The 24,086-nt window shown below is 41.9% G+C and overlaps 1 protein-coding gene across 8 annotated transcripts in view; it reads left to right on the forward strand.

The window, feature by feature from the left end:
- Positions 1-24,086, forward strand: part of wdfy3 (WD repeat and FYVE domain containing 3) — a 113,282-nt gene that overhangs the window by 83,913 nt on the left and 5,283 nt on the right. For all 8 annotated transcript variants that reach the window (XM_039804502.1, XM_039804498.1, XM_039804501.1 and 5 more), the window contains 26 exons: positions 808-1,037; positions 5,472-5,581; positions 6,404-6,586; positions 7,278-7,435; positions 7,537-7,614; positions 7,917-8,147; positions 11,598-11,766; positions 11,907-12,070; positions 13,363-13,511; positions 14,742-14,862; positions 15,101-15,186; positions 16,280-16,360; positions 17,166-17,220; positions 17,318-17,437; positions 17,549-17,666; positions 18,124-18,230; positions 19,498-19,651; positions 19,770-19,861; positions 19,951-20,163; positions 21,096-21,237; positions 21,384-21,538; positions 22,132-22,290; positions 22,382-22,561; positions 22,933-23,115; positions 23,484-23,577; positions 23,724-23,867. In XM_039804502.1, the coding sequence (XP_039660436.1) occupies positions 808-1,037; positions 5,472-5,581; positions 6,404-6,586; positions 7,278-7,435; positions 7,537-7,614; positions 7,917-8,147; positions 11,598-11,766; positions 11,907-12,070; positions 13,363-13,511; positions 14,742-14,862; positions 15,101-15,186; positions 16,280-16,360; positions 17,166-17,220; positions 17,318-17,437; positions 17,549-17,666; positions 18,124-18,230; positions 19,498-19,651; positions 19,770-19,861; positions 19,951-20,163; positions 21,096-21,237; positions 21,384-21,538; positions 22,132-22,290; positions 22,382-22,561; positions 22,933-23,115; positions 23,484-23,577; positions 23,724-23,867 (3,676 nt within the window). The remainder of the gene's footprint in view (positions 1-807; positions 1,038-5,471; positions 5,582-6,403; positions 6,587-7,277; positions 7,436-7,536; positions 7,615-7,916; positions 8,148-11,597; positions 11,767-11,906; positions 12,071-13,362; positions 13,512-14,741; positions 14,863-15,100; positions 15,187-16,279; positions 16,361-17,165; positions 17,221-17,317; positions 17,438-17,548; positions 17,667-18,123; positions 18,231-19,497; positions 19,652-19,769; positions 19,862-19,950; positions 20,164-21,095; positions 21,238-21,383; positions 21,539-22,131; positions 22,291-22,381; positions 22,562-22,932; positions 23,116-23,483; positions 23,578-23,723; positions 23,868-24,086) is intronic.

The raw sequence follows: 24,086 nt of genomic DNA on the forward strand, positions 1-24,086 counted from the left end.
AGAAGATTAGAAGATTATCCTCTGAAATTAATCTTCCAATCCATAATGCGCCTTTGTGGAAATATGCTGGTGTGATTCAGATGATCAGAGAACATAAGCTGAGGCATTCAGAAGGAATTAGTACCCAGACCATGCAGTATGTTCTTGCAGATGTGTACATGTAAAATACATGTATACAACCTAAAAGAATTTTAGGTTGTATACATGTATTTTATTAAAAGAACAGGTTGCATTGTTGTATTCAGACTTTTCTCAATGTGGCCTTGAAACTCTTCTTTACTGGTGTCTTTTCATCTATTTATCCTGTTTTTGTTTTTGCCAAAACTTAATATCAAGGATAATTCAAGTAGGCACTGCACTATTCTGTGTGACTTCTGTGTGAACAGTTTAAAAGACTAAACGTCTTACTTATTAATTAAACTTAAATATAGAAATAGTAGGACAATGACTCTGAACACAACTTTACAAGTAGCCGTTGTATTTCAGTTTTTGCTTCCTTAACTTGACATCAAATTTTATTAGAAGACTTTTATTTTTACAAATATGTTCCCATTGAAGTCCTTAAGCACTTCTCTGCTCAGACACTGAAACAACAACACCGGAATAACAAAGCTACAGTCACAACCCTCTAACTTAACCCAGTTCAGCTCAAGCAAATCTTCTTTCTGCTGAAATATTTCCACAGCCGCTTTCTCCATATCCAGATCACAGCTGTGTAGCACAGCCCACACAGCTGAAGAACCAACATTTTACTTTCCCTCTGACCTCGTCCACCGCTTTGTTTTCCTCCCTTTTCTTCTCCTCCAGTCTAAAAGGCGTTCCCAGGGCCTTTCCCTCGACACCATCTACCACTGTCTGAACCGGACGGTGCTCTACCAGCTCTGTCGACCCCACAAGACGGTAGCCCAGCAGGTGGCCCTGCTGGACGCCCTGCGGGTCCTGACCGTCAACCGCAACCTGGTGCTCGGGCCGGGCAACCACGACCAGGACTTTGTGGCGTGCCTGGCTCACTGCTTTATCTGCCTGCACAGTGGGAGGTAAGCAGGGTGTCCTAAAAAAGTCTTAAGAGGTTTTAAATCTGTATCTGTATCAGTGTCTGTGTCCAAACCGCCAGCGACAGATGCCGCCCACAAAGAGCCTGGGTCCGTCCGAGGTTTCTGCCTAAAAGTTTTTCCTCGCTACTGTTGCACAAAATGCTTGCACGTGGGAAATTGCGCCTTTTATAAATTATAGAGAGTGGTCTAGACCTACTCTATCTGTAAAGTGTCTTGAAATAACTCGTTAAAAATCAGATCAATAATTAGTTGTAAAGCAGTTATTTAGCGTTTCAACATTTGGCAGTAATTAAGCAATTAATGACTTTTACAATGACTTTGTCCTTGTTTGATTTGATTAATATAAATTGGTCCAAGTTAGGCCTGTAACAATTATAAGGTAATTGTCTTAGGGACTGTTTGTTATTTATTTCAGGGGCCGCCGGAGGAGTTTTGGGACCTTTAGTCAAAATAGACATGACCCTCCCCTCGCCAGTAATAATTTTTCTATGACCTTCCAAAATGATTTGGAAAAAAGGCATGACCCTCCCCCAATAATTTATCGATACCTTCTGCACTGGTTTATGCTTGGCAAAGATACACAGATTACCGTTGTTTTTTACAGCAATGATATACGTGACTAAACCTCTGCATTCTCATCTGACTCATCCCACTCCTCTGTTATGGTGTGGTGGCCATTTCAGTAGATTTACTCACTAACGTTGTCGAAACACAATAACCATGGAAACTAAATGCACACTTCCTGCATTACTGCATTACTTCAAATACTAAGTTATTCCTCTAGTAAACTAGTATTCACATGAAATAAAACAATAAAACATTGAGACCATTCAGCAAAGCACTCTGGGTAACATTCAACACACAAACTGGTTGCTATGGACTCGTCACTAGGCTTCCTTCACTTTGCCGTTTAAACAAAGTGGAATAAACGTAAATCCAAATCTACACAAAACCTGCAATCAATTAGTAAGCTGACATCAAATGTGGCATTTAGGAAACCTTTATTACAACGTTGGCACGGTAAGATGTTCAGACTAGCAACATTCATTTTCGTTTTTTACGTCCTGCTGCTCCCATCGTCAGCCAGGAAATATTTTTTTTTACTAAAGCAGTATATGAAATCAGATGTATTACCTACCACCCTTTAGTTGTTTTGTGTTATTTAGCTAAGATATTTATAAAATATCTGGTCATTCCAGATGTAATTATTCCACAAATTTTTTTAAACAATGCAATTACCGGTTTCAGCCACCAGGGGAGCAGTGCTCCCCCTGCCCCCCAGCAAACTCATGGGTCAGACCCATCTGGTAGCGAAGGAGGGCCGAGACTAAGAGCTACATGGAAAAATATGCACCAAACAAGCCACTTTGAAATTCTGCTGTTTCTATGAATACAAAAGTTGGGTAAACCCCCCTCCCCCCCCCGGACAATTTTTTTTGGATGACCCTCCCCTCAACAAAGAATAAAAAGACATGACCCTGCCCTATTTTCATCCGGTGGTCCATTTCATAAATACCGAACTGTCCCTTACTGTCAATTTTTCTTATATAATCGCGTTGTTTAACTGCACTTTATAGAATGTTATTACATCATCTGGATCACATAACAGCGATATATATATATAGATATATATATATATCTATATATATATATATATATATACAGTGCCCTTGCGAAAGTATTCGGCCCCCTTGAACGTTTCGACCTTTTGCCACATTTCAGGCCTCAAACATAAAGATATAAAACTGTAATTTTTTGTGAAGAATCAACAACAAGTGGGTCCCAATTATGAAGTGGAACGAAATTCATTGGCTATTTCAAAAATTTTTTAACAAATAAAAACTGAAAAAGTGGGCTGCAAAATTATTCAGCCCCCTTTACTTTCAGTGCAGCAAACTCTCTCCAGAAGTTCAGTGAGGATCTCTGAATGATCCAATGTTGACCTAAATGACTAATGATGATAAATAGAATCCAGCTGTGTGTAATCAAGTCTCCGTATAAATGCACCTGCTCTGTGATAGTCTCAGAGGTCCGTGTAAAGCGCAGAGAGCATCATGAAGAACAAGGAACACACCAGGCAGGTCCGAGATACTGTTGTGGAGAAGTTTAAAGCCGGATTTGGATACAAAAGATTTCCCAAGCTTTAAACATCCCAAGGAGCACTGTGCAAGCGATAATATTGAAATGGAAGGAGTATCAGACCACTACAAATCTACGAACCACCGGGCCGTCCCTCTAAACTTTCAGCTCATACAATGAGAAGACTGATCAGAGATGCAGCTGCCAAGAGGCCCATGATCACTCTGGATGAACTGCAGAGATCTACAGCTGAGGTGGGAGACTCTGTCCATAGGACAACAATCAGTCGTATACAGCACAAATCTGGCCTTTATGGAAGAGTGGCAAGAAGAAAGCCATTTCTTAAAGATATCCATAAAAAGTGTTGTTTAAAGTTTGCCAAAAGCCACCTGGGAGACACACCAAACATGTGGAAGAAGGTGCTGTGGTCAGATGAAACCAAAATCGAACTTTTGGCAACAATGCAAAACGTTATGTTTGGCGTAAAAGCAACACAGCTCATCACCCTGAACACACCATCCCCACTGTCAAACATGGTGGTGGCAGCATCATGGTTTGGGCCTGCTTTTCTTCAGCAGGGACAGGGAAGATGGTTAAAATTGATGGGAAGATGGATGGAGCCAAATACAGGACCATTCTGGAAGAAAACCTGATGGAGTCTGCAAAAGACCTGAGACTGGGATGGAGATTTGTCTTCCAACAAGACAATGATCCAAAACATAAAGCAAAATCTACAATGGAATGGTTCACAAATAAATATATCCAGGTGTTAGAATGGCCAAGTCAAAGTCCAGACCTGAATCCAATCGGAGAATCTGTGGAAAGAACTGAAAACTGCTGTTCACAAACGCTCTCCATCCAACCTCACTGAGCTCGAGCTGTTTTGCAAGGAGGAATGGGCAAAAATGTCGTCCTCGATGTGCAAAACTGATAGAGACATACCCCAAGCGAACTTACAGCTGTGATCGCAGCAAAAGGTGGCGCTACAAAGTATTAACTTAAGGGGGCTGAATAATTTTGCACGCCCAATATTTCAGTTTTTATTTGTTTAAAAGGTTTGAAATATCCAATAAATTTCGTTCCACTTCATGATTGTGTCCCACTTTTTGTTGATTCTTCACAAAAAATTACAGTTTTATATCTTTATGTTTGAGGCCTGAAATGTGGCAAAAGGTCGAAAAGTTCAAGGGGGCCGAATACTTTCGCAAGGCACTGTATATATATATATATATATATATATATAGATATATAACAAAACATGTATCCTGGAATTCATTCAAAACTTTATTTGTTGGAAAAAGTAATAAATAAATGAATATTTTTTAATTTGAATGAAAGAGACAATTATATTTTTAATCACAATTATTTCTGAGACATTTAATTGTACAGCAAAATTTTTAATTGTTACAGCTCTAGTCAAAGTGTTACATTTGGTTATGTGAAGCATGCATGATTCATAACTGACTCATGTCTCATGGCTTCTGTGCAGTACTCTGTGTGGAGGATGAGATGAAGGATGTGAAAACATGTTTCTGACGAAGGGATAAATCATTGTCTGTTTTTGCACTAAATCATATAAGACGAAAGGACGTTGAATGAAATGGAGCGTAGGAGAACAGATAGTCATGCTACCACCAAGTGAAAAAATGTATTTATATCCTTACTTGCTATTTATTTATGTTAGTCTGAACGGGAGTAACATGAATGAAGTAATCACCATTTCTGTTCTATAGTATATTTTTTATCATATTTTGTTTAATAGTTTGTTTGTCTTCATTCGTTTAACTCATAGGATCATTTCTGAGCAGCTCTGACTTTGAGGAATGTTTGTGCAACTAAAACACCAGTTTACCACACAGTCTCACGCCTTTGTTTTATTTTTATTTTCTGCGACTCAGACTGTGATGCGTCCACTTACACGCCATGGAAGTGAAATTGTGACTTGTCTTTTGTGTGTGTGTGTGTGTGTGTGTGTGTGTGTGTGTGTGTGTGTGTGTGTGTGTGTGTGTGTGTGTGTGTGTGTGTGTGTGTGTGTGTGTGTGTGTGTGTGTGTGTGTGTGTGTGTGTGTGTGTGTGTGTGTGTGTGCGCGCGCTTGTGCCCCTGTGTTTGTGTCCTGCCAGAAGTACCGATAGTTTCCAAGTGCAGCAGGTGGGGAGAGATGTGACTTTCCTACCATGCTAGGAACACAACATGCTGTAACAGGACACACTGTACAGCTACAGAGAGCAGACTCATCTGCTGCACAGAAGCCAAACAATCTAGCTCTCCCCGTGACGCCAGCGTCAGGTCTCTACGTGGTAGGTTGGCACTAAGTCTCTGTGTGTCTGTCTCTGCAGCAGCGTGGAGGGCTTCGGTCTGGAGGCGGAGGCCAGGATGACAACCTGGCATGTCATGATGCCCACGGAGAACGAGGCTGACGCTACGCACAGCCATGACGTCAGCGAGGGTGAGACACTGTTGTGTGTGTGTGTGTGTGTGTGTGTATATGTGTATATGTGTATATGTGTGGGTGTGTGAGCCTCTTTAACTCTGCTGACTGTTTGCATGTGTGTGGTGTCGAGATTTTTTTTTTTTCTTCAACCATCTTAAAATATCCTCTGGTTAGAAAGAGCATTTCAGAAAAAGAGAAATATCTCTTTGCAATACATATTTCAAACTTATTCATTACAGTATGTATTTGATACGGTCTCTGTCACTTAATACAGTTCTTGGTCTTGTGTATATCTGTATCAGCTGGTACAGCTGGTTTATTTTGGTAGCATCAGATTTATATTCTCCAGCTTACTCATGTTGGATGGGCTACTTGGCAATAATTTATATATGTATGTATTTATGTGTGTGTGTGTGTGTGTGTGTGTGTGTGTGTGTGTGTGTGTGTGTGTGTGTGTGTGTGTGTGTGTGTGTGTGTGTGTGTGTGTGTGTGTGTGTGTGTGTGTGTGTGTGTTTTAGTGCACATATGTGTTTGTGTGTATGTTATTCAGTGCTTGTGTTGGAACAAGTGTTCATGGAGACATGGTGTATTGCAAACTGGGAGGCATGAATATGTCTGGTATTATAAAGATGTTTTACAAATGTGCCACAAATCAAGACAGCGTCGAATTTGACAATTTGTTTTTGCAGGTATACAGTTACAGAGTGCGATATTCATACCAGACTGATAACTAATTTAATCAGAAACAAAAACAGCCACACAGCAGCATTGTGCATTAGGGTCATTAAAGCAGACTGACTTGTTATGAAGAATGATTATTGTCCTCTCCCTCTGCAGGGCGGCAGCTGCTGCTGAAGGCGGTGAACCGGGTGTGGACGGAGCTGATGCACAGCAAGCGCCAGATGCTCGAGGACATATTCAAAGTGTCTCTGCCCTGCAACGACAGAGGCCACGTGGACATCGCCACGGCCCGACCCGCCCTGGAGGAGCCGGCCCTGAAGAGCTGGCAGAACCACCTGGGTGAGGCACACTAAGAAACTCACACACTGAGATATAAACCACACAGACTTGCTGCGTACAAGCTAAACATCTCCTGAGGAGTGAGTGTTTGGGGCTTATCCAGATTTGCATAACTAGATCAACTGTTTGGGAGCTCCTCTTGTTGTTTTGCGAAGGAAATACTGAAGCCCTGCCAATAGTCCCTATTACTGCTGATCTCCGCTCTTTCCTGCTGGTTCTCTCTCTCTCTTGCACACTTCATCAGTGTCGTACTTTTGCTAATGAAAGCAGAGCGCTGAATCACTACCAGCCTCCTGCTAAAGTTTTGACTCCGTCTGCTGAACTAGACACTTTGGCAAGTAACCAGATATAGAAAGAATTTCTCAAAATGTGCAAAATGGTTCCTATATTCTGGGTGTTATTTTTTTGTTATTGCTAGTTCAACTATCTTCATTGCATTGGGCTGGAGACAGAAACCTGTTTGTGACCTGTTTTTTTCTTTCTATCTTTAGAATCACATTTGCTTTATGTGGCCGTATTTTTCTTTTTTGTTTTTTTTTACCACAGATGTTAAGCAAAAGAAAGAATTCAACATGACATATTTATTTTGTCAGCATCTTACCACTGCTTCATCTTGCTTGAGAACTGTTCAAATGGCTTAGTGGTAAAAAAATAAAAAATAAAACCACTTCTTTGTCTTTCTCTGCTGTAGTCCATGAGAAGAAGTGTATCAGTCGTGGTGAGGCGGTGGTGCCGGCAACCCAGTCCAAACTTTCCAGAGTCAGCAGCGGCTTCGGCCTCTCCAAGCTGACCGGCGTCCGCCGCAACAAGAGGGACAACAGCCTGAACAAGAACAGCCTTTCGGCACAGGTACACACAATAAAACAGCTGACACTCTGTAGCAGATGTACACAATATATAAAGTCATGTGTTAGTCAGCTTTGTTACAATCTTGTATATCTGATCAACAGGAGACTTTCCAGTGGATGTTCACACACATCGCTGTTGTCCGAGACTTGGTGGCCATGCAGTATAAAGAATATCAAGAGGTATGGCAGTTGCATCATTATTTAATGCATAGAATGAAGCACATATAACTTTCTTTAATTTTTTCTAAACACAGGAGGTACATAAAGCACACTAACACTGAAAAACCAGCAGCAGGACAAACCAACAGACTGTTATGCAATAGTGCAGGCGGGATGCTACTGTGGGACAGTAAACCAAATAAAAACACAGTGCAGGCTCCTTTTTACAGGCTGGTGTAGCAGTTGTGACGGCATGTATAATTTATAGCAACATTTTTAAAGTGACTCACCACTCACACCTCATCCATCCCTCCATCTCCCAGCGGCAGCAGAACGCCCTCAAGTACGTGACAGAGGAGTGGGCGTCCATCGAATACGAGCTGCTGCGTGAACGGGGGCTCTGGGGCCCACCCATCGGCTCCCACCTGGATAAGTTTGTGCTGGAGATGACGGAGGGGCCCTGCCGGATGAGGAAGAAGATGGTCCGCAATGACTTGTTCTACATCCACTACCCATACATCCCTGAGATGGAGCCAAACACCAACTCAGCACAGGTATTCATCTTTAAATCTGGAGTATTACGTTCCCATGATCCCCTACAGCACTTTTAGCTTACATGAAGGGAGTCATAGATTCAACATTCTTTTATTGTTATTAAGCAAAACACAAAAATGTAAAGGATGAACAAAATTATGAGTATTGCTCCTTTTAAAAACAGATTAAAAAACAGGGAAATAAATAGCTCTATGAATATATATATAAAAACAGAATAAATCATTTCCAGATGAATATTTGTCTGTACAACTATGTGATATATTGCACTTGAATGAATAAATAGTATTACACATTTGTATAGTAAAGTACAATTTATATATATATATATATATATATATATATATAGTAAGTGTAGTAAGTATGTATTTCAGTAAGGACACTGGCAAGAGGTGTTGAAAACTAAACTGCATCTTTTCTGCACTTTAAGAGTTGGGAATTACCTCTTTGATATTTTATCGCTTTCTTCACTTGAACCCAGATCATTTAAACAGTGATGCAGACAGAGAGACTTCTTCTCTATCTACATTTTTGAAATGTAGCTGATGTTCCCATCCAGAGTTAGCCTGACAAGCCCAGACTCACATCAAGATGTTGGGTCTGGGAACTTACCACTGGCAGGGCTCAATCTGAGGGGCGGGATAAACGGTTGTCTGTCAAATTCCCTCTGCACGCTACATAGCGCTACAACCAGGCAGAGCAACGAAGAAGGTAGCGAAGCTAGTTGGTAGATTCAACTTTTGCCGTATCCGGTCGGGAAAACTCCGAACACATCTTCCTTTTTTTAAGAATGATTTCTTGTTCTTTTCTCAAAGAAAAGCTGAACTCCAAGTCTTCCAGAGTTCTTTGTTTTCAAGTAGCAGGGAATTCACGCGGAACCGTTGTAACTCTGCTATCATTACGTTAAGCCCGTCCACCGACTCTATACACAATGTGATTGGCCCGGGTAGAGTTTGGCTTTTCCAGCTCGCAAGCCAACGGAGAGTTGCTAGACTGCCCTGGCTGCAAATTACATTTGCTGCCGCTAGGGTGCGTCTAGATTTCTAGGCTAATCCAGAGTAATTTACAGTAAGAATGATCATAGAAAAAGCATCCAATCCATTAACCCCGACTTTTCTAGCATCCAAAAAATAACCAAAATAGTGCAATAATCATAGTCACAAGGCCATAACATTAGAAGTAGCAATATTCAGTATTTCTGTGACTCCACAATAATTATGTTAGCTGTTACTAACAGACGTAATAGCAGAAAAGTGAGGTTGAAATTTGGTTGAAATTTTCATTTTGAAAATGAGCCTATTAAAGCAAGTAAAGGATAATATGTAAAGTAATGGATGTAATGGCATAACACCTGTATTTAAATACTTGACTGCAAATATTACATCCCACTATAATTTTGTTTTTTAAATAATGTCCTCCATTGTCTCCATAAGTCGGACTGATCCCCTGAACTCGTTAGAAAAGCTCTCCTGAAATGAAGCTGCTCTTGGACGAGCTCGTCGGTGTCATGGGGAGGAAGTGACACCAACAGCCGGTGGCTCACTTTTCCTGGCACGGCCAAGACACATTTAGCTTTGTTTGCTCTACAAATAATCCCTCTTCTCTGTTTGCCAACGGGGTGCCTCTCTTCACTCCACAATAATTTATTTGCTCAGGAAGATACAAAGAGAGAGCTCACAGGCGTGTCCTTTTAGGTTTGCATTAATGTCCGCCTTCTTCAAACACAATTCATCATCTCATTTTTACATTTGAAGCATTCAGCTGGCAAGATTAGTCAGAGAAAATCAAAAGGATGTCTAGTTTACCAACAATACAAGCAGCCAAAAGTCGTTCAAGAACAGTTAAAATCATAATGCTGTGGCGTTGTGTCCTAATGGCCCTGGATTGATCACATAATATAAATTTGGTCGGTAGAATTGGATGTAACAACCATGAGTTCACAAGACTCTTTAGAACCCTTCTGGCCCGAGAGATTTCTGGCTCATAAGTCAACCCAGTATAATTAACTCCAAAGTCCCCCAGGCTTGATCATAATACATCATTTAAACATGCTCGGGGGGGTAGTCGCAGGGTGTCTGACAAAGTCATACACTTGTGCAGCTGAATGCTTTTACTAGCCATTTGCTCCACTTGGGTCTTTGGGTATTTCAACTCAGCAGTTGTTTCCTGCCTTGCTCAAAGTGTCAATGGAAGTAGTTGTTGAAAGAGGTCAACATTTTTACCAAAACAGCAAAACATATGGAAATACAGTGTGATGGTACCAGATGGTATTGCCCCTGGCCTTTGTAGTGTTAATCTCTACTGCACAGACTTTACAAATAAGTTGGCAGGGTTCTGAACTGGCATTTAAACACTCCATCCTCCCTTTTTTTTTTTTTTTTTTTTTTGACATTCTCCTCTTTTTACTTTCTTCATATTTTCTTAGTATTTCCATTCTCTTTTTCCATTCTCCAGCCCTCTTCCCCCCTTCTGGTGCCCCTGGTACCCTCAGCCCTGGCTAGGGTCCTTTACCGTGCCCAGGTACTTGAAGTCCTGAAGTCCACAGGATAAAATATTGTGCTCCCGTTGATGCCTGGTTTGACTGCATGATAGTAACAAACATGCCCTAAGAGTAAATCCAAATTGTATCCATTAGGAAGCTGCTGTTGGAGTGCTCTCTGTCAGTTGACAGTTTTGAAGCCTTATCCTGCTTTTTCTGCAACTGTGCGGTAGAAACATGGACTTGCCGTGGACTCCTGTTTAAAACTCACCCTGTGTTGTGTGTGCTGGCAGGTTAAAAGGTGTTTTTTTTGTAAATGTATTGCTTTGCCACATTCAAGGAACAGGACATTTCTCTGTGCTGTTTTTACAGCATGATATGTTTACTTATTACGTATGTACATGTACATTGGCATGTGAACATGTTTATGTTCAGCTGACCCAGTACTAGTATATTTTGCTGTGACTTTGAAGTTGTATTCCATCCAGTGTTAAAAATACACTAAAGAATAAAATACATAGAGTGTGGCTGCCAAGAAAAAATGCATCCTGGCTACTGTACAATAGAAAATGAATTTTGCATGTACTTAAGTGACACAGATTATTGCTATTTTGTCAGTGGTTCATCCTAGATCCTCGTACTTTCAAATCAATATATTGGCCCTTCAGTTACAACTAAATATGATAAGTAAACTTTGAAGGGCCTGGCTCTGATGTTAATGCACTGCTTCCAGAAAAAAAAAAACATCTGCCAGGCTTCGGTGCAGCGGGAATGATTACAGAAATCCTCTTTCATGCATTTATTTGGCAATTTAGCAATAATACACCGGAAAACAATTCTTGAATATAATTATATGCTATTATAATTTTAAACCTATGCCAACTTTCCCAAGCCAAATGCCTTTTCACTAAAGTGATGAAGTCAGTTGTTCCACAAACACAAATACTTCTATTTTTTCTCCCCCCGCTTCCAGAAGCCTCTCCGTTACCGGCGAGCCATCAGCTACGACAGTAAGGAGTACTTTGTGCGTTTGCTGTCTGGAAACCCTGGCATGTACCAGCACTCCGTGGAGCACAGCACAGAGGGAGAGACCACGCAGCATGAGCCCGAGCACGGAGAGGACACCATCGCAAGAGTCAAAGGTACACAGAGACAATACCAGGGAAGACTTTCCTGTAACTTCAAAATGTTATTAGGAAAACACAGCATGTTCTCTTGTTGTTGGGAGTGTTGCTTCCCCAAGAAAGCCCTCTCTAACACGTTGCTGTGCTGTGCTCTCCAGGCCTGGTGAAGGCTCCTCTGAAGAGGTCTCGGTCCACAGCGGACGGGGCAGACGAGGACAGTCAGGAGCAGCTTCAGGAGCAGCTGTTGGAGTCAGGAGGCCCGGAGGAGGAGCAGAGGACCGACAACACGTCCCTGCTGCGCCTCCTGGAGGAGGGAGAGAAGGTCAGAAAGGGACACACAAACACAAGTCGGGACAATTAAATCACAATGTTTCCTACTCTGATTTTATAATTGTTAGATGCTAAAATCAGTACTTTTAAAAAAATATATATTTCATACTGTGTGGTGGAGAAAATGTATTTAGTTTATCTGTGCAGAAATAAATCCGTTTTGTAACCGTGCTGCACCTGCTGTTCTTTAATATTTTCTTAGTATTTCAGCTAAGTAGGGATGGGCGCCAACACCAAGTACAGTACCAGTCAGACATTTTGGACACGCTTTGTCATTCATTTGAATGGAAAACTGTTTCCAAACATTCACTTGCATGGGAAAGTGTGTCCAAACCTTTGACTGGTACTGTGTATCGTTAAAGCAGCATACAAATGTTTGATTCTATATTGATTCTATCGCAATGTCAAAAAAAACAGTAGCTGTGGCCGGGTTAGCTCAGTTGGTAGAGCAGGCGCACATATATCGAGGTTTATTCCTCGACGCCGAAGGTCCGTGGTTTGAGTCCGACCTGTGACGATTTCCCGCATGTCTTCCCCCTCTCTCTCCCGTTTCATATCTAGCTGTCCTATCCATTAAAGGCAGAAATGCCCAAAAAATAATCTTTAAAAAAAAAAAACAGTAGCCAAACTGCATTACAGCGATATTAACGTCATTTGAACAACACATTACGTTCTGATCTTGCACGTTATGTCAAGTATTTAACTCACACAGGAGTATACAACAAAAGGCTTCACCATGTGGTTATTTCATATAGACTATTTATTTATTTATTGAATTACCAGAAAACATTCTTTATCGTGGTTTATTTCATTACCGAGATCTGAAATGACATATCAGGATAGACGATTTTGGCCATAGTGCCTAGTAAATTTTTTATTAATTCGATTCAGATTGAGTTTATTGTCCTTACTCTGTACAAATTATTCAAAACTCTTCTGCAGCTGGTGCAGCTCTTTTTTTGGTTTTGCAGTTTACAAAATAACCCAAAATAATTCCTTAATGCAACCCACAGGATTAGTTGTCAACACGGCTCACTGATGCTTTTAGAAATATGTCCCTGCTGAGCTGCTGGGATTGATCTCTTTCACTCTCTGGTGTAGTAATTCCTAAAAAAAAATACTGCAACGGTCTTATGAGTGCACTGTCATTGTCATTCACAAGCCAATGGTCTCTGAAACAAAGCGGTGAACCGCCTCATTTATATGCCTTGAGAGACTTTCTCCCTTATGCCTTGAGTATGACACTAACCTTTTTCTTTTGTTTTATTACATTCACTGTTCCAGATTCAGCACATGTACCGCTGTGCCAGGGTTCAGGGTCTGGACACCAGCGAGGGTCTGCTGCTGTTTGGGAAAGAGCACTTCTACGTCATCGACGGCTACACCATGACCGTGTCCAGGGAGATCAGGGACATCGACACGCTGCCCGCCAAGTAGGTCCAGGCTTCTGTATTAGAGGAACGATACCCGAGCCCGACGGGACCTGCTGGGCCGGGCCGGGTTCGGACAGATATTTAAAGATTATGTTCGGGTTCAGTGCAATATGATTGGGCCTGTGTTAACGTGCGCTTGTTGCCCCGTGTGCGCCGATGCACTCATTTGTTGACATTTCCCGAATGCCTTCCGACAGTTGCTTATTAAAAGCGGGCTTTCCACACAAACAAACATACATGTGTCATTAGTATGAGAGTTGGGTTTGGGTCAGGCTCGGACATAAATATCTTAATGCCTGTCTGGCTCGGGTCGGGTTTGGTTACTGCTCTGTCGGACGCGGGCCGGGCTCGGACAGAAAAATGCGTCCCGATCAGCACTCTATTCTGTATCCGTCATTTCACATCACGGTCTCTGGACGCCAAGCTGCAGCTGACAAATAAAACGGTTACTGTACTTTCCTTCCCTGAATAAAGGATGACATCATTCCCCTGGACGCTGCAGTGGGAGTTCACCGCTGCCGAAATGATGTCATGCTGCTGAGACAGCTTGCGTTGTGAAACTCAGCAGAGATGTGGCACATTTTATCTTTTTCAGGAACTTGCTCTGTCTGTTCCTTTGAGACATAATGTGAAAACAACTAACAGATGCTGCTTTGATTTCATTGTGTTCCCCCTCAGGTGTTTTACCCTCACATCAGCATCCACAAATTCGTACACAATAGAAACATGGTGTCTGTGAGGGCTGAAATGAGAATTCAGTTAGCTTATAGATCAGTTAAGAAAATAAATTATGATGACAATTGGAATAATGAATTAGTTGTCATTATTACAAAAAATAACACTTTTTAAAGTTAGAGTTTAAAAAAAATCTAAATATTTAAAGTTTTGTTAATTTAAGTGAATGAAACACATTTAAAGACATTTTAGGCTGCGGCTGTTTTAGATTTTGACACTCTTTTGGATATTTTATTGTTCATTGAATAAGTGATTGAAATAACTGGCAGGTTGATTTGCACTATTGTCCCCTGCATTTTTGTTTGAATTGTAATTGCATTAGTCTTGGCCGTAAGATGAAGTCACATTGGTCCTGATGTTTGTACCATTAGTAAAGGAATTTACTAAATGTTCCTGTAGCGGAAGCTGTAATTGTTTGTGAACTGTGTTTTGTGGGTAAATGTAGAACTGAGTGGACGGTTGATAAATGCATCACTGTCTGTCATCTGTGTCCAGTTTGCATGAGGCCATCATCCCCAGAGGAGCGAGACAGGGACAGAGTCTACTGAAGAGAACCTGCAGCATCTTCGCCTACGAGGACATCAAGGAAGTGCACAAGAGACGCTACCTGCTGCAGGTCAGCCTGCACGTTACAGTGTGCACGCACGCACACACACACACACACACACACACACACACACACACTGCAGCACCAATAAACCCAATACATACATTTGAGTTTAAACATTTAGAAGACATTTATATTAAGTAGCTGAATATGTTTGGGATATGACAGAATTAACACCCCACCTCTAGTGTTTAACACACGTTTTTTTTTTTTTTTATTAAATGTCCTGTGTATCATCCCCTTTCAGCCTATGGCAGTAGAAGTCTTCTCAGCAGATGGGAGAAACTACTTGTTAGCCTTCCAGAAAGGAGTCCGCAACAAAGTTTACCAAAGGTACTGAATACAAATATAAACACGGAGCTTGGACTGCATGTTGCTGAACTGCCACTGCTGCAACTTTTCAGGAACAAAGAATAGTAAAAAAAAAAAAGAACTTGTTTTCCTCTTTCCATCCCACAGAAATGACAAGCGGTGATTTAGTACTATTAACTTAAAGGTCCCATGACATGGTGCTCTTTGGATGCTTTTATATAGGCCTTAGTGGTCCCCTAATACTGTATCCGAAGTCTCTTTTATGGCATGTGTGGCCTAGACCAACTGCCACTTGTTTGAAAGCCATGATGTCTCTCTCTCTCTCTCATGGGTGGGCTTAATTCTCTGGGCGGGCAAAGCAGAGAAAGGGGAGGTAACCTTGGTCCTTATGACCTCATAAGGAGAAGATTCCAGATCAGCCCATCTGAGCTTTCATTTTCTCAAAGGCAGAGCAGGATACCCAGGGCTCGGTTTACACCTATCACCATTTCTAGCCACTGGGGGACCATAGGCAGGCTGGGGGAATGCATATTAATGTTGAAAAACTCAAAGTGAAATTTTCATGCCATGGGACCTTTAATACACACTGCAGTTTTATATCATAAAGTGCTTGGGTTATTCGGTTTCACTGCATACCATTTAGCACTGATTTAGGCTGGATTTATGGTTTTTGCAGAAAAGAGGGATTTTACAAAGGTTACTGCTGTGTGATATTGAAATAAAATCCTCAGAGAGGAAGATTGTAAGCCTCTCATAAAGCATCATGTCACCACAATATTTCTACTTTGAGTAGATTACTGTAATACCAGTCATTTTGATCAGGTTACACTTGTTTATGTGCAAGGTAAAGCTAGTCAGATGGTGACAAGCCATCTTGTGAAGACTTGAGGGGACAAGCGGTGATGGTTGGGAGGATAGGTGGGGTATCTTTCAAAATTGTTATAATTTGAATAATGCAACTGTCCTTTGCTTGAATACATTTCCAGTATATGCTGCAAACAAATGTATCGTGGGTTTAAATGAAAATCCATAAAAAATTGGTTAAAAGAAAAGAATGAAAAAAAAAAATGAGATGTATATTAGTTATTCTTTAATGATTGTGAATTTTCTGCAGGTTCTTGGCAGTGGTGCCTTCACTGGCCGACAGCTCAGAGTCGGTTTCAGGCCAGAGGCCCAACACCAGCGTCGAACAAGGGTAACACCTCTTCTATGCTTCATTCAGCACAAACAGTGTTCTCTATCCCCAACATACAGTTTTTAATTCCACTGGTTCTCTAGGAAATGTTTGACCATTTTAGAGGTTGTTAGATGATTTATGGAATCTGCAGTTACATATTCATAGGATATCAATTAACTTTTTTTTTTTATGTTTGTCTTACATGTATTTTTCTAAATAATGGGCTGCTGTTAGCCTGACAAGCCAGACCCACATCAAGATGTTGGGTCTGGGAACTCACCATTGGCAGGATAGCGCTACAACCAGGCAGAGCAACGAAATAGGTAGCGGAGCTAGTTGATAGATTAAACTTTTGCCGTATCCGGTCGTCAAAACTCTGAACACATCTTCCTTTTTTAAGAATGATTTCAGTGCCGTTTTTTGCTCTTTTCTCAAAGAAAAGCTTAACTCCAAGTCTTCCAGAAGACCGCTGTTCCCAGCAGCAGCAGCCATAAGCCCGCCCACCGACTCTATACACGATGTGATTGGCCTGACCAGAGTTTGGTTTTTCCAGCTCGCAAGTCAACAGAGAGTGCCTAGACCCCCCTGGCTGCAAATGAAATTTGCTGCCGCTAGGGTGCGTCTAGATTTCTAGGCTAGGCTGCTGTAGGAATTAATCAAATGAACGACCTAGAAGTGAAAATAAAGAAAAAGTCTCATTTGATATTACACCACACCTTCCTAAATATATCACATGCAGCAATTGCTTTGCGAAATGTTGAAAAATAGCAAAGTACTGTGCTGCTTTAACTAAACATCATATCTGTCCTGGTGTTTTTGTCAGATCTGGGCTCCTCAGCACGCTGGTCGGTGAAAAGTCAGTGACTCAGAGATGGGAGGTAAGAACCTAGACTCGTTGCTGTTCAGTTTAACAACTCAACGTTTAGAAGGGTCGCACTATAAGCCTTACTGATGTGTTTACCATCTGTTTTCCAGCGAGGAGAGATCAGTAATTTCCAGTACCTGATGCATCTGAACACGTTGGCAGGACGATCCTACAACGACCTGATGCAGTATCCCGTCTTCCCCTGGATCCTGGCCGACTTCGACTCAGAGGTGATTGCAGGTTTTGGGACAACATCGGTGCAAATTAACAGTGTTAACTACAAAGAAAAAAGCAGATGCCTGTTCGTTGGTGACGTTTTTGTTGTTGTGGTTGTAAACCAGGAACTGGACCTGAACAACCCCAAGACGTTCCGTAACCTCGCCAAGCCGATGGGCGCCCAGACTGACGACAGACTGACACAGTACAAGAAGAGGTACAAGGACTGGGAAGACCCCAATGGTGAGATCTTAGAGAGGAATCAATAGACTGCATTTAACAGGATGGTGGAGTAATGGAGAGAACTTTTATTTATATTATTTCAAGATAAATAGACACAGAGTTGAGACTTGAAGAAAAGAGATCCAGCTAACCGGCTAGGTCTTATTTCAAACCAGTCCCGTTTAGCGTTTGAACACTAAATCTGTTATTTTTATCCAAAATGTCAAATTTTTAAATGCGTACATGAGGCCTGTAATTAAATAATGAGTGCTATTTGTGGTTGCACATTGGCAACAGAAAAACTTCAGACCCTGCAAAATCCAGAACCAAATTTACCAGAATGTGGCACCTAATTTTCTTTTTTTTCCTTGTCACTACTGATGTTCTTATTGGATGGTCATTCAGAACTGTATGCTCATGTCAAAGTTGTATTTCCATTGGCCAGTGTAAGTGAATATCTTGTTTTCCTTCCTACCAGGTGAAACCCCAGCATACCACTACGGCACGCACTACTCATCAGCCATGATCGTAGCCTCTTATCTTGTTCGGATGGAGCCCTTCACACAGATCTTCCTCAGACTTCAGGTTTGATCTAAACTCTTCTAGCCTTCTGAATGTTTTACTTATCATCTACATTTTCCCACTGGTCAAGACATTTCTGAAATGTCATACGACTCAGACAATTGTCTTTAAAACAATGTAAAAGTTGTTCTGACATTAAGCACAGTTAAATGGTGTAATACAGGGGTGTCAAACTCAATTTCAATAAGGGCCACACTGGAAAATAAGAATCACATCAAGAGCCAGACATGTATAGTTTGACATGCTTTTATTTAATCGAAAAGTAAAATATGTTTGACTGTATTGTATGAAGTTCTTCAGCCGTCAAAGAATTTAGCAATCAAGCAAAACAAAGCATTCTGATCCCCCAACACCCTACTTTTCGATGATGTTCACGTCGCGTAATTACGTCACTTCATAACGTTCCCATGGCAGCAGGGGAAAATGGCTGCTCTTGTGTGAAGTAAACGCAACATTTTTCAACTTTCTGCTAAGATATATGTTACTTTTTTGCTACGAAAATACAGGCATTATGAAATCATGCAAGCCCTGCATATTTTGCGCGGAAATCGGCAATTTATGCGGCCCCCACAAAAATATGCGGACTTTGGCTGATTATGTATTGAATTATGCGACCGCATAATCACGTTTTTCTGGAGAGACTGGCAGTTAGACACCAATCCACAGCTCCCTGTTCAGATGCTCCAATCATAGGGGCTATGATTGGTGCATCTGAACAGGGAGCTGTGGATTTTTGCAAATCACACTACAGGCTGTAGGTGGTGCCAGAGGAGCTGGATTTTTTTTTTTAATTACCTGCTTCATATAGTTTTACTGCAACATAGGGTCAGTTTCAGCAAATATGACAGAAAGTTAGTTTTATAAGGCTTACGTGCTACACCTTTAAATGTAGCTTAATTGTAGTTTGTAAAACAGTTTCCTGTCTTTTTAGTTTGGCGCACAACTAGGCGGGCCAAAATGTATTGAGAACCTAAATGGTTTATTTAATAAGACCATACCAGTTTTACATCTGATAATGGATGGTTGTTTTTAGTCCAACTGCAGAAAATAGAACCCAATTATAGTAAGTTTCAATTGAAGTTGTTTCTTCTGCTTCTTCTTTTTAAGGCCTGATGGAAAAGATTATCATCCTTTTTAGCATCTACAAAAAAAAAATTCTATTACATTAGTAAGTTAACATAAAACCCCCGAAGACAAACTGTTGCTGCTCTCAAGTGTCTGGACCTAATGTCAAACCCTCTGCCTGTGTGTCTGTGTCTGGGATTACCAGGGAGGTCATTTTGACCTGGCTGACAGGATGTTCCACAGCGTGCGTGAAGCCTGGCTCTCGGCCTCCAAACACAACATGGCCGACGTCAAAGAGCTCATCCCCGAGTTCTTCTATCTGCCCGAGTTCTTGCTCAACGCTAACAACTTCGACCTGGGTCAGTATCAGGAAACGTGGACAATAACAGCACATGAGAGCACGAGTCGAAACAGCCCGAGACAATTGAGTGCATGAATATTAATGTTCTGTCTGCCTTCTGTTGTTTGATGTACCAGGCGCCAAGCAGAACGGCACCAAGCTGGGTGACGTCATCCTGCCGCCTTGGGCCAAGGGCGACCCCCGAGAGTTCATCAGAGTCCACAGAGATGTAGGAAATGAACCCACCCGTGACAGTTTCGGTCTGAGTTTCAGTGAGTACACATTAAACCTCTGTCTGGTCTTCCCACCTGTCTCCAGGCGTTGGAGTGCGACTATGTATCGGCCCACCTCCACGAATGGATCGACCTGATTTTCGGCTACAAGCAGCAGGGTCCGCCGGCCGTGGAGGCGGTCAACGTCTTCCACCACCTGTTCTACGAGGGTCAGGTGGACATCTACAACATCAACGACCCGCTCAAAGAGACGGCCACCATCGGCTTCATCAACAACTTTGGGCAAATCCCCAAACAGGTCATATACTAGCTGATGCTAATATGATAAAACTACTTCTCCACGCTAGATTAATGGAACATCTACTGCCACTAATAATAGCTTTACAACTTAGACTACAACATAACTACAATATATAGTAGTACAACAGTCATAGCGCTAATGTTACTACCACCAAAGCTTCTAAAAAATATATAGTATATATATATATATATATATAGATAGCATCTTTAGTGTCCTTTTTACCATCAGCTATGTTTAAGCCTCATTAGCAGCCGCTAACATGCTAGGGCCATTAGCGGTTCTAGAACATTTGAAATAATGGTGGGGGGGCAGACTGGGGCCACATACTCAGACTTTAGGGGTACCAAATACACACCAAGATCTTAAGGAACACCATAGAAAATAAAAACTTTTGGCATACAGAGTTTTACCCTCGTCAACCTTTAGACTAACTTTGGAGCATTATTTAGCCCAAGGAGGTAATTATCACTACACTCTCACAGGCTGCACGGGTGCCTGTTGTCTTTTAATTTTGCTAGAAAATTTTTGGGGGCTTTTCCCTTTATTTGAAAGTGGATAGATATGAAAGGGGGAGAGAGGTGGGGGATGACACGCAGCAAAGGGCAGCAGGTCGGATTCGCACCCTGCGCCACTGCAGGAATCAACCAACATGGGGCGAACGCTCTTACTGGGTGAGCTAGAGGCCGACCCAGAATCGTAGTTTTGCGCATATCCCATCCTATATTTAGGCCAGATAAAGAGTTAGAGAGTTATTCGTTAACAGATTCATCAGCCAAAATACTTCACAATTAAGTTTTAGCAGCTTTAATCCAGGATGCTCGTTATTTTTCAAATTGACGTACCACAGCCAAAATGTATTATTATTTGGCTATTGGTAAATCTTAAGTCCTATTCTTTAGTCACTGACTGTTGATGTGTTTGTGTTTCAGCTGTTTAAAAAGCCCCATCCTCCTAAACGGGTACGCAGCAAAGCCAACGGTGACATCACGAGCATTCCTCCAAATTTCAACAGCGACAAGATCTTCTTCCATCATCTGGACAATCTCAGACCTTCTCTAGCACCTGTCAAAGGTACATGTGTACACACACACACACACACACACACACACACACACACACACACACACTGTCCATTATACTGTGCAGCACAAACTCCATAAGGTGCATGGATCCCTTTAGACTCAGATCTCATATTTCTTTGTATTACTCGTGTCTAGAGCTGAAGGAGCCTGTGGGACAGATCGTGTGCACCGACAAGGGCATACTTGCCGTGGAGCAAAACAAAGTTCTGGTTCCCCCGACCTGGAGCAAGACCTTCGCCTGGGGCTATGCCGACCTCAGCTGTCGTCTGGCTAACTATGAATCTGACAAGGTAACCGTTACAGTTATTCTAACAGACACAGTTTCTCAGAGATTTAAACTTTAATCTTTAGGCTATACCTACTATATCATTTGATTTTTTGATTATATATAGTATTTAGGTTGACTTCCTCATCCAGAGTAACTTGTAATGAAACAGTTCAATCTAGATTGTAAGAGAGAGAGAGTTGTTGCTTTTCAACAATGCTACTTAATTAAAACAGGGACTACTGTAGGTTTCCTGCTTATTTCACCTTGAAGTTGACAAGTGAATGTTAAAAATGATTAAAGACAATGTTTCCCCCTGCTGGTGTTAGAATAAAAATGCACTTTTCTTACTGGACCCTCAGTCATTACACAAGTCTCTAATGTAGTTCTTCTGATATTGGATTTATTGCCATACTCTCACTACATTTGTAAAAATAAAAAATGAAGGACTTTGAAAAGTGTAAGTAGTCAGTTGCATGGGTGTTGATCAGGGTTGAAAGGGTTGTTTATTGAGATATAGACAGAAAGTGAGATAGCTAGAATCTTCCATATACATTTCCTCACCTCTGCTCCCCTCGGCCAACCAATCTCCTAATCCTAATCTTCGATCTTCTTCAGGCGTTGGTGGTGTACGAGTGTCTGTCCGAGTGGGGTCAGGTCCTCTGTGCCATATGTCCAAACCTGAAGCTGGTTATCACCGGTGGCACCAGCACCGCCATCTGTGTGTGGGAGACAGGAGCCTCCAAGGAGAGGGCCAAGTCACTTACACTCAAACAGGTAAACACACAAACAAAGACTCAATGCGAGGTCCTGGAGCAGCGACTTGACATTTGTTGTTGAGCCTTTGTCCCCGATGTTTTCATCGTAGGCATTACTGGGCCACACGGACGCCGTAACGTGTCTGACAGCATCGTCAGCGTACCACATTATTGTCAGTGGCTCGCGGGATCGAACCTGCATCATCTGGGACCTTAACAAGCTTTCATTCGTCACGCAGCTCAGGGGACACCGGGCACCCGTCTCTGCTCTGTGTATCAATGAACTGACGGTAAGCTGCAGTTTGAATTTCTTCTCTGTCACTCTTTATAAATCTAGTAATGTCACATGTACTTAAACTACAGAACAATGGGCGCCCGGATAGCTCAGTTGGTGGAACGGGCGCCTATATATAGAGGTTTAGTCCTCAACGCAGCGGCCGCGGGTTCGACTCCGACCTGCGGCCCTTTGCTGCATGTCATTCCCCCTTCTCTCCCCTTTCATGTCTTCAGCTGTCCTGTTGAATAAAGCCTAAAAATGCCCAAAAAATAATCTTAAAAAATAAAAATAAATCCTCCAGAAAAATAAATATGAGCTAAGGAACAGAACGGGATCATTTCCATCATGACTCATACATACTCAACATATTTGGTGTTTGTGTAGGGGGACATCGTGTCCTGCGCAGGCACATACATTCACGTGTGGAGCATTAACGGCAGCCCCATCGCCAGCGCCAACACCTTCACAGGGCGCAGCCAGCAGATCCTGTGCTGCTGCGTCTCGGAGATGAACGAGTGGGACACGCAGAACGTCATCGTTACAGGACACTCGGATGGCGTTGTCAGGGTAACCTTGCCCACTTTAATCTTACAGAATATCCTACTGATAATACCTTATTGTTCAGTCTTTTTAAATCAATTGGTTTTTCAAATGCTGCTCGTGGTATCTGTTGCAGACAGAAGTATTCACTTGTCAGGGCTTTTGTCCAACTTTTTGCAAGTGCATGTGTGTAGGTCCACTTAAAAACGTATAGAATATAAGACAGGTAACAAAAGTTCGCAAATAGCACTGCAGAATGTTCTTATCCCTATTCCTGCCAAGTTAAAGAGGAAAATCTGTCTACATTCGGTATGAAGAAGCTAAACTCAACTTCTACTCTTTTTAATTGTGCTGTGACTTAATGTAACTAAACTAAGCTTAATTCAATCTTGTAGTTTTGGAGAATGGAGTTCCTCCAAGTCCCAGAAACCCCTGCTCCAGAGCCGGTAGAGCCAGATGTGCCTGACTGCTGTGGTGAGGAGAAAATCGGTGAGAATTCTGTGGCAGTAGTAAAGTGACATGTCCCATAACACCTTTCTTTGCCCGTGTATATTTCATTTTTTTTTTAAGTATTTGCACAATGAATTAATTCACTATGGAAATGTGTATTATTCCTCATTTTCTCCATCTCACAGAGGGTGGCGAGACTCACAACGGCGACGAGGACAGCAGCGAGTCGGACGGAGACGAGCCCAGTCTGAGCCAGGAGCCCAAAGCGCCACGCAACCCCTCGACAGGTGGAGGCAGCCAACCGGGCAGCGCCGTCCACAAACCCAGAGGTACTCAACCAACAGCTCCGCTTATCAACATTTACACTTTGCGGTTGGGTTCTCACTGCATAGCTGGTTTTAGCTAAACAAAAGCTGCTCTGGAAACAAATTTCAGCAGCACTTTGTACGAAATCACGCAAAAAAGTTTCTCTTGCTTTGTCCATTCCACCAACACCTTTTTTTTTTCTGGTCATTTTAATGTGTCTTCTATTTCCCATATATGTTTAC

This window comes from Perca fluviatilis, chromosome 6, assembly GCF_010015445.1.
Source record: "Perca fluviatilis chromosome 6, GENO_Pfluv_1.0, whole genome shotgun sequence".
Lineage (NCBI taxonomy): Eukaryota > Metazoa > Chordata > Actinopteri > Perciformes > Percidae > Perca > Perca fluviatilis.